Below are 9,464 nucleotides of genomic sequence, written 5' to 3'. Positions count from 1 at the left end.
CAATCACAGGTGGGAAAGCTGGAAGCGTACGCGGGCCCGGAAAAGCTAAAGTGCTTAATGAGATGTCAGATTAGTTTCAATGAAACATCAGAAACATCGCATTAAACGAGCTGAAGTGTCATTAAAGGTTTCAGATAACTGCAGTGAGCTCACGCTTCACTCTCAGGAGGAAGCATGTCAGCGCACGAGGGACGATCAGAGACCCGCGCACGCCGTGGCGTGTTTGTGGGGACATTAGCAGCACATTTGAAATGTTTTCTTCTGTTATTTACCATCAATCAGGGTCAGAGACACCGAGGTGAAGCACTTCCTGCCTGTTTACACACGCACGACCACATCAGAAACAGAGTCAAACACGCCTTTGATGAGCGCACACACACAGGGATCAGCTCTGCATGAGTTTATTCAGATTTCAAAGCAGGAGGAAATGTTTTGAAGCAGCTGTGATCTGCTGTCGCAGCATGTAATTACACACACACGAGCCTGTGAGGGCGCAGTGTAACGCAGTGAGGCGTCTCTCCCCACATTATTCTTCCTTTCACTGATTTGAGTTGAAATGTGAGGAAACGTTGAGGCTTAGCGTGTCAGAGTGAAGCTGTGGAGATGATTTCAGGTAAAAGGTGGCGCGAGCAGGCCGACCTCACCTTTGGCTTCGAGGTCCACACACGTCCTGAACCCGAGTCAGCAGCTTACAGTGACAGCATGTCCTCCTGCCTGAACTACAAAACATCTGAGCTGACACTGATAACGCTGCTGCGTGTGAAGTGCTGAGAGCTGCACAGACACTTCCTGTTTGCCTTTCCAGCTGACGGAGCGCCGCGTTCCTTTCAGGAGCAACAAGAAGTCAGGAAATGAAAGATAAGCATGAAAACAAACACAAACACACACACACACACACACACACACACTTCTGTGAGCCTGACACTGTGATGGACAGGTAAGCACACACAGGTGAGCAGCTGCTCTCCAGGTTAGGGCAGGTTTTAATGGTGACACAGGTCAGAGGTCAGACACAGGTACAGTTTCAACACTTTGACTGCAGGTGGGAGGAAACACAAGAACAGCAAACACAGATTCTGAAATTCACATCCAGATCGCTTCAACCACCATCGGCTGATTCTGATCGCTCACAGTAGCTTAGCATGAGTCAGAGTTAAACTAAACATCACTGACAGCCCCCCCCCCCCCAACTAGATGATCAGGAAGTGCAAAGGTGACACGAAGGTGGCGTATAACGATGTGGACGTTTTGGCGAGCTTGTGCGCATCACTCCTCCGTCTCCTCCTCGCTGTAGTCGCTCAGAGGAAAGTCACGGCTCTCTGTGTTGTAGCTTTTCCTGTGCATCACACACTCCTGATCAATGATCGCCTGCAACACACACACACACACACACACACACACACGATGCAGGAGTGAATACCAATCAATCTCACTGCACTCGTCTCCACCCGCTCCACCCTGCCTGCACTCTCTTCTCCACCCCTGAGCTTTATTTACCATTTTCTCCTCTCGGACAGCAGGGTTACGCAACAGGAAGCAGAGCGGCGCGTACAGGATGTTGATGACCCCGATGAACACCATGAGACAGGGAAAGCCCACGGCCTGGACCAGAGCGCCACCTGTGGATGGCCCTGGAACAACAGGAGGAGATTTTAATATCATCATTGGCTTTTTCCTTTCTGCTGTGCGAATGTGAGTGTGGTACCTATGGCGAAGCCCATGCACAGCGCCACGTCAGCGATGGCGTAGACGCTGCCGTAGACGGAGGCGTGGCGGATATCAACCAGGTAGCCCATAATGGCCATCATGGAGGAGTCCACCATACCTGAAGCACCACAGGACAGGTGAGAGGGTGTCACTGATTTCATGGTTTCAGTAAAAACACTGCAGATGTGCAGACCCAACATGCCGTTACACATTTCACACGTCACCTATCGCGAATCCCAGACCGCCGTTTGGTCCAATCAGGCCGTAGATACTGGTGGCAAAGGGAACCTGAAACACACATCGAACATCGCAGTTACATCACGCTTAACGCGAGGTGTGCTTCCTGACATGAAGGCTCTTTTCATCATGCTGATTAGTTGGATGACAGGAAGTGAGGGTTCTGTTGGCTTTCCCAGAACATGAACATCAGTTTATATCCTGCTTAGATCAGGATCACAGGTGGTTCTCAGGCCTGTTCCAGGTGTACAGGTCAGAGCAGAGGTGATCATTCACACCTGTGATCCATTTAGAACCACTAATTATCCTAACAGGGAGGTCGTTGGGCTGTGGGAGGAAGCTGGTGGATTTGACCTCAGGACCTTCTTAAAGTGAGGTGATGGAGCTAACACTGCAGGGTGGGCTAGTTTGGGCAGCATCCTCGTCAGCACAGGTAACCTGGCTAATAAAGTAAAAGTGCGCTCAGGTGTGGATGGTAGAAACGGACTCGTCATCTATGAAAGCTCATGCTGCGTGCACGGTGGAAGACGAAGAGTTTACAGAGCACCCGATGGGAACATTCGAAGCTTTGAGGCTCTAATATGTAATCTGCTCTTCTCTGCATGCCAGCTTATTTTGGGAAACCAGGTTCCTGGGAGGCTCCCCGGGTTCAGACGGAGCGTCAGGAGGAGCGCCTGCTCCCACTGCTGCACAGATCCACATTAACCAATGATGGACGGATGGGTTACTGTTTGGTGTTTGGGTGGATGAAAGGATCGATGACTGACAGATGATGATGAATCATAGGAAGATGGATAAACAAAGAGATGATGTCGTACTCACACACAGCAGACTGATGCCAACGATAAACATCCCTAGCATGGAGCACAGCCACCTGGAGACACACAAACAGACATCAGCCTCTTACAGCTGCTGGTTTACCAGAAAGCTTCAGCGTCAGGTCTGAACTGGATCTGAAGAGTTAATCTGCTAATCTGCTGATTTAGCCGCTGGACAGATTCCCAGGAAACGTGGTGTGGACCGAGGGATCTGTCAGCAGGATCGGATCAATGTAAAGCTTAAAAACCGGAGAAGTAAGCTTAATCTCTGAGGTGCTGATCAGCTCCGATATGGTTTTCCTTTGCCTCATTAATCCCTGTGAAACACTTTGAAACGCTCCTCTGAACAGAGCCGGGATAACGTTTCTTATGATGAAAGTGTTTTATTGGTGCTGACACACGCTCTGCCAGGTCAGCTCTCACTCAGAGTCTGAAGGTGTCTAAGCACCAGGTCTGATACTTCACCCTGTGCAGAGGTTTCACGTCTCTGCAGACCGAGGCTGACCCCTGACCCTGAGAAACCCTCTCTTGTGGTCAGATGCAGAAGTACTCACCGTCCCATCTTATTGGCCAGAACACCAAACAGGTTTGTTCCTATCAGGTAGGACACGCTGGCAGGGAGGAAGGCAATACCTGCAACACAGCACACACCTGTTAGGGTCAACGTATGAGGTGCAGTCACAAAGACCTCAGTTCTGCAACTGCTCCTCAAAGTCCTGGTAGCTCCTTTAATGTCTCCAACCAGCGAGTCCTCAACTGGATATCTGCTGAGTGGATGTGAGGGAAGTCACGGAGAGACCGAGCTGAGACAGACTGGTGCTGAGGGAAGATGGTGCTGGCTCTTCGGGCCAGCTCAGGCTGTTTCTCACGAATGACGTCAAAGTCTGCGCTGAACGTCTCACCCCGGGGGCGACTTCACGGAGAACGACCTCAATGACCGCAGAACACACTGAGGAGCACGCTCAGTGTGGCCTTCATGTTGGAAACTCCTGGGTCACCTTCAGAAAACCTCATTTTTGAGCTTCTGTGGTGAAGTCAGAGCAGAAACAGCCGGGCTGGACGTCCAGTGAAAAGCATCTGCGCCCGGCCGACCCTCACAGTGACCCCAGCCGTGACCCACCATCAGAATCAACTGTGACGGCAGCAGCTCGGGGAAAAGCGTTACAGCGTCGGCACAAACAGACCCGAGCAGAAAAACGTACCCAGCTGCCATTTCGGGGAGCACATCGTCTGCATCATCCAGATGGGCAGAGTGGGCTCCAGGATGGCCACGCCCATGTTGGCGAAGCACAGAGACCCTGCAGACGCACAGAGATTTACACGAGTCACAACACGATCAGGACTTTTCACACCTGCTGCTGCTCCTTCATGCGCAGACGTGGAGCAGAAACAAATGTTAATGTGAACATTTGCTCGTACCTGCAGACGTTCAGTTTTTACTAAACAAACCTGGTGAAGTCGCCTCACCTGCACTGACGAGGATGTACGGATCCTTCAGCAGGGTGAGTAACGGCGTTCCCTCCACACTCTGAAACCATAAAACCATGAGCTGAAGCTGGACAACATGCAGAACCAACGAGAACCCAGAACAGCTGCGATTCAAACAGGCACAGAAGAACCGTCGGCTCTTTAAACAGATGTTTTTGATCCGTATAATAGCTTCAGATTAGCTCAGAAACTGGCCGACATGTTTTATTTTGAAAAATTTAAGTCACTGAAAATTTTAATCAGTGGAAAATTTCTTAATGTTTGTCAGATTTCATCACAAAGTTTTTGTTTCATTTGTTTCTGGGTTTGTTCGGGGGGGGTTTTCCCCCAGTTTTTGCCTTTTATTTGTTTCAGTTTTGAAATAAAAACGCGACACTGAAACCAGGAAAAAGTCAAACATGTTTATGTCTGATGTTCAGTCATCCAGATAAGGAAATCCCAAAACATTGATTCTGTTCATCTGGATGTAACGCTACATCCAGATGAACAGAATCAATGTTTTGGGATCAAAATTTTTTTTACTGTCCTTATAATTTCAGAACATCTAGATTAAAGTGCATGAAACATGTTGATCTAGAAGAGTTCAGTTTCCTCCTTTTACTTCTTCCCACTGGTTCCAGACGTTTTCCCCAATTTTCTCCACTTTTGGCTCAAACTTTGACAGTTTTTTAATGGTTCCCAGCTTACTCTGTGTCTGTGATTCCTTCTTCCTGATGACGCTGTTAGGAGGAACACATCGTTACACTGACTCATCATCTGATAATGAAGCTCTGAATTATTTCAATCAATAATAAGATGTTAAAGTTTGATTATTTTAATGCTTCCAACGAAATGCGTCTCATATTTACATTTGACCTTCCCGATTGAACAATGGGACATTCGACACGATAAACAGATGAGAGGATTTCAAAGTGTACTCACCCCAGGAGAGATCTTTGAAGGCTGCAGGATGCACAACTGCAACGCTGCAACACACACACAAAAAATCTGGAGTGATGCTGGCGACCTTGGTTGGTCTAAACAAAGCCGTGGTCACCGTGACGTCAGCCGGACATTTGTGAACTTTGAACTGCAGCTCATCATCCTGTTTACTTCAATTTGGTCTCGTCGAAGGGGATCATATTTTATGAAAAGGACACCACGCTGTGTTTAATGTGTTTGATGTAATGTGCTGAAAAAGCTGCAGTTCCTCTAACGGCCACACGAGGGCGGCTCCGGTAAATCAGGATGATGATGGCATTAAAACAACAAAAAAAAGCTAAACGTGCTGACGCCACAGGGGCTCCACCCATCATCATCATCCTGCATTAGGACCAGCCTCGTCTCCAGGTTTACCTCCATCGAACACAGCCAGGAAGGCCAGGATCAGGAAGGGGGCGCTCTTCCCCACAAAGTCATACATCACGCTGCCGAAAGGCGCTCCGACTGAAACACAACACACAAACTATATGAAGAGCTAAAACAACAGCATCATGTAAACCTGACAAATCAACATTCAGTGAACATCCAGTTCATTTGTGCAGCAGTGACACTCGGCTGTGGACCAATCAGCTGTGCCCAGACCCTTTGGGGAAGCAGTTAGTTTATGGCGTGAACGTGATGCAACCTGGATCAGACACAGGTACCAGGTGTATGCTGCAAGTCTGAGCTAAGCTGCTTCCTGTAGCCAGGTGTGCTTCATATTCTGGGAGAGTGGACAAACAGCGAGCTGTGAAACTAAACTCTCCAGGTGGGCGACTCGTTCATACACCACTTCTGTCGCCGCGGCCAATCAGCAGACTGAACGTTCTCGCGTGGTTTGTAGTGACACTTTTTTTGAGTTTGTGACTCACTCAGGACTCCCATAGCCAGTCCTCCCAGTGCCACGCCCATCGCGATGCCTCTCTCCTCATCATCCGTGTACACGCTGGCCAGCATGCCCAGACCTGCATGACACGAAGACATGATGTCATCATCCAGCACCTGAACACGAACGCATCTGTTCACACCTTTAGATCAGGCCACATTTAACAGTTTAGTCACATGACCTCAAGAGGTTGCTTCACTTAACATATGGGTGAGACTACAGGTGTATGTACAGGTGCTGTTAAACACTGTCTGCTGCTTCAGGTGTTCTGTGCCGACCTGCCACTGAGGAGAAGGACGAGCCGATCCCCTGCAGAGAGCGAGCGACGAACAGCAGAGCGTACGTCCCTGAGAAGGCAAACACTGACAGAGACACACAGGATTACACACTTCAGAGAAAACACACCTGTGTTTGTGTGTGTGTGTGTGTGTGTGTGTGTGTGTGTGTAACATCTTACTGATGGTTGACACAAACATGATGATGAAACCAGCAAACATGGGGATGTGATACCCGATCCTGCAGACAGAAAAACATTCTTCAGTTTCAGAACAAGAGGGTTCAGCCTGTCTGCATGTTCTCTTTCAATACTACTATTACTGCTAATTATAATATTACCTGTTAGTCAGTGGACCAACGAAGGGGTTGACGAGCAGCTGGATGATAGCTTTAGAAGCAAACAACAAACCAACTCGAACATTTTCTTCTTCCAGAAACAAACTGTCCTGAAGACAGGAAGAGCCCTAAGGAAAGGAAATGTGTGAAACAAGCCAAAACAAGGAAGTGAAATAAGGTTTAGAGAGAAGTGAGGAAATGGGCAGAGAGAGCAAGGAGGAGGAGGAGGAGACAAAAGAAAGGAAACGAGAAAACAAAATAAGGAAAGAGAAAGGAAACAGAGGGGAACAGTAGGAACCAGAGCTGATAGATTATTGATCATGAAGTGATGAGCTGGTCAGGTATCGGTGGTCTCCACCTACTTCGGTCTCGTTGCCCTGCACATCTGCGGTCACTGAGGTCCGGTCCGCCGGTTCGGTGCCGGCGCTCGCGTCAGTCAGGCTGAAGGTCGAGTTATCAAACAGGGACACCAGAGCCGATAGGGTCGGCCCTGTAACCTGGACCGGTGCACCGGTACTGGGCCGAGGCAGGTGGAGGCGCTGGGAGGTCCGTCTGGAGGTCTGGAGGCTGAAGGCAGAGGAGGGGGGCCGTGAGGGTGCAGTGCCCAGACGTGATGCATCGAGGCCGCGCAGAGGGAGCAGGGAGGGCTGGGCGGTCTGTGGCTCTGGACTCGGATGCTCGATGGCGTAGAGGAATGTTGGGATGATCGGTACTACAGGACGGAGACAGATCATTCAGAGCAGGCAGTAACCGTAATCAGTAACAACAACAACATGTGGTCCTCCATCTGAGACAGCTCCTACTGGATGTTTAATTATTTAAAGCTGTGCAGACAAAACATGAGGATGAAAGAACACCGAAGAAGAAGAAGATTCAATCTGAGCGGAGAAAAAAGGAGAGCAGATACAAGCCCACTGTAAAGGTCCAGGTCAGGAGGTGGTGTGTGTGTGTGTGTGTGTGTGTGTGTGTGTGTGTGTGTGTGTGTGTGTGTGTGTGTGTGTGTGTGTGTGTGTGTGTCCTCTGCAGAGTCTAACAGCTAACGACGGCGTCGACCTCGAGGTTTCCGGCTGCGTCACAAATCGGCTCAGACGCTGCACGGCCAAAAGTATGTGGACAGATTATTATTCAGGCTGCAGCTCCATCCTTTGAGTTCTTCTTTCAGGGATTTTAGAAGTGTTACTGTCCTCTCTTATTCTCTTAGCTGCACACCTTCCCTGAAAATCCTCAGTGTGACGGTAATCAGTCACACCTGTCCACCTGCATAAACCGATCTGTTTTTACTTTCTCTTCAGTGTTGAAAGAGTCCAGCTGTGACAGAGTGGCTGAGAGGACCATTTGTCCATATTCGTAGTTAACATTCTTGTTTTGATTGAACCATATTTCACATGTCGTCTGCAACAGGCAAACATCTACTATCCCGGGTTTATGTTTTGCACTTTTACAGATTATATAACATCTTGGTTTAAATCAATCCCTACAAGTTTGTTAAGTTAACATGTTCTTTATTTCAACTGTTAATTTGTATTGTTTAGACTTACCTTACCTACATGTCTTCCAGAAACAAAAGGAGGAAATGTAGTTTTACTTCCTGCTTTATAGCTTCTGGGTTCATCTGAGGTCACAGGAGGAGACCAAGTGCAGAAGGGGAAGAACTCTTATAATTTAATCAAGTTGATTTTAGAGGGTTTATGGAGGAATAGATTTATTGAATATGTATTGATTCCACCACAGAGTTTATGTTGCGAGTAAAGAGGAGTAGCAGACGTTTGAATATGATCATGTTCATCTTACCTACTGAGTGAAATAGTCCAGAGGAGAAAGTGTTTGGTTAAGTGGACGATTTAAGCAGAAGAACTCGGGTGTTTGAGGAGAGAGGTTCAGGTCAGTGTAGCTGTGTGCAGTCTGACCTTAATTTCTGTTGATTCAGATTCAGTTATGTTTATTTGAACTGAGTTAATTAAAGAGTTGAGTTTCTTTTTTATTTCTTTGTAAATATTGTTTGGGTCACAAAATGGTGAATAAATCACTCGCTATGCTGGACAGCATCAGTCTCCTGCACTTCTTTGGCCGCTTAAGTCAAGTCCTACCACACCAGCGATCGATGCACACAAATCTGTGACTAAACTGCAGGAACAATGACATCTGAAGACAGTTTTTATGAAGATAGTTCAGCGAAATGTAAACAAAGACAGGCTAAACACAGGGCTGGAGTTCCAGCTATAAGAGTCCCCGTGGTGTGGTATAAAGAGATTTTTCACAATCTGGTATTTGGTCTTTGTGATGCGTCGTTTCGTGGAGTGTGCGCCGGTTACTCACCGACCACAGTGAGCAGCATATTGTCGAGCAGCAGAGCGACACAAACCACCACCAGGACGAGTCTGGGTGAGCCTCGACTCTGATGGAGCAACGCCATGTCTGCAAAGACACACGCCGGTCATCCGTCAGTCTCCTCAAGATCAACCAAAACCACCGTTCATAAAACATGTAGCTCCACCAAATTAAGACAAACATGCACCCGAGTCAAACTCCACAGTAAGAAAAAGCAAACATGACTCAAACCAACTCATTTAAATATTTGTGAAAAGCTTTATTTACAGACAATAACTGTGCGTTTAGTCGAGTATTGTCCAGAGTCCGGAGAACAGCTGTTTTTCTCAGTCGTTATGCAAACACGTGTTTCTGCAGCGAGACCTGAAGGACCTGAAGCAATAAGAGCAGCTGCACAGAGACTGGGAACTGCTTCATATCACATTTAA

The 9,464-nt window shown here is 47.9% G+C and overlaps 1 protein-coding gene across 1 annotated transcript; it reads right to left on the bottom strand.

The window, feature by feature from the left end:
- Positions 1 to 965: 965 nt before the first annotated feature.
- slc18a1 (solute carrier family 18 member A1) lies at positions 966 to 9,121 on the bottom strand. The gene is made up of 16 exons (XM_085476566.1): positions 9,025 to 9,121; positions 7,071 to 7,420; positions 6,712 to 6,836; positions 6,554 to 6,612; positions 6,375 to 6,458; positions 6,083 to 6,175; positions 5,586 to 5,675; positions 5,172 to 5,215; positions 4,230 to 4,290; positions 3,965 to 4,060; positions 3,317 to 3,395; positions 2,767 to 2,818; positions 1,932 to 1,995; positions 1,706 to 1,825; positions 1,498 to 1,631; positions 966 to 1,368 (listed from the first exon to the last, which is right to left on the bottom strand). The coding sequence occupies exons 1-16, from the start codon at positions 9,119 to 9,121 to the stop codon at positions 1,267 to 1,269; spliced, it is 1,650 nt and encodes a 549-aa protein (XP_085332692.1). The 3' UTR covers positions 966 to 1,266.
- Positions 9,122 to 9,464: the final 343 nt, after the last annotated feature.

Source organism: Copadichromis virginalis, linkage group LG12 (assembly GCF_057382275.1).
Source record: "Copadichromis virginalis isolate Kocher_CV1m ecotype Utaka linkage group LG12, C_Virginalis_male_GT1.1, whole genome shotgun sequence".
Lineage (NCBI taxonomy): Eukaryota > Metazoa > Chordata > Actinopteri > Cichliformes > Cichlidae > Copadichromis > Copadichromis virginalis.
Note: the sequence above shows the minus strand (reverse complement) of the source record. Positions and strands in the feature narration are given on the sequence as shown.

Bases quoted from the DNA above. Each gene is read 5' to 3' on its own strand.
- slc18a1 (XM_085476566.1), bottom strand. From the start codon at position 9,121: ATGGCGTTGCTCCATCAGAGTCGAGGCTCACCCAGACTCGTCCTGGTG. The intron at 7,421-9,024 runs GTGAGTAACCGG...TCCGTCCTGTAG, and splicing joins TATGCTGCTCACTGTGGTCG to TACCGATCATCCCAACATTC. The intron at 6,176-6,374 runs GTCGGCACAGAA...CGTGTCATGCAG, and splicing joins GTCCTTCTCCTCAGTGGCAG to GTCTGGGCATGCTGGCCAGC.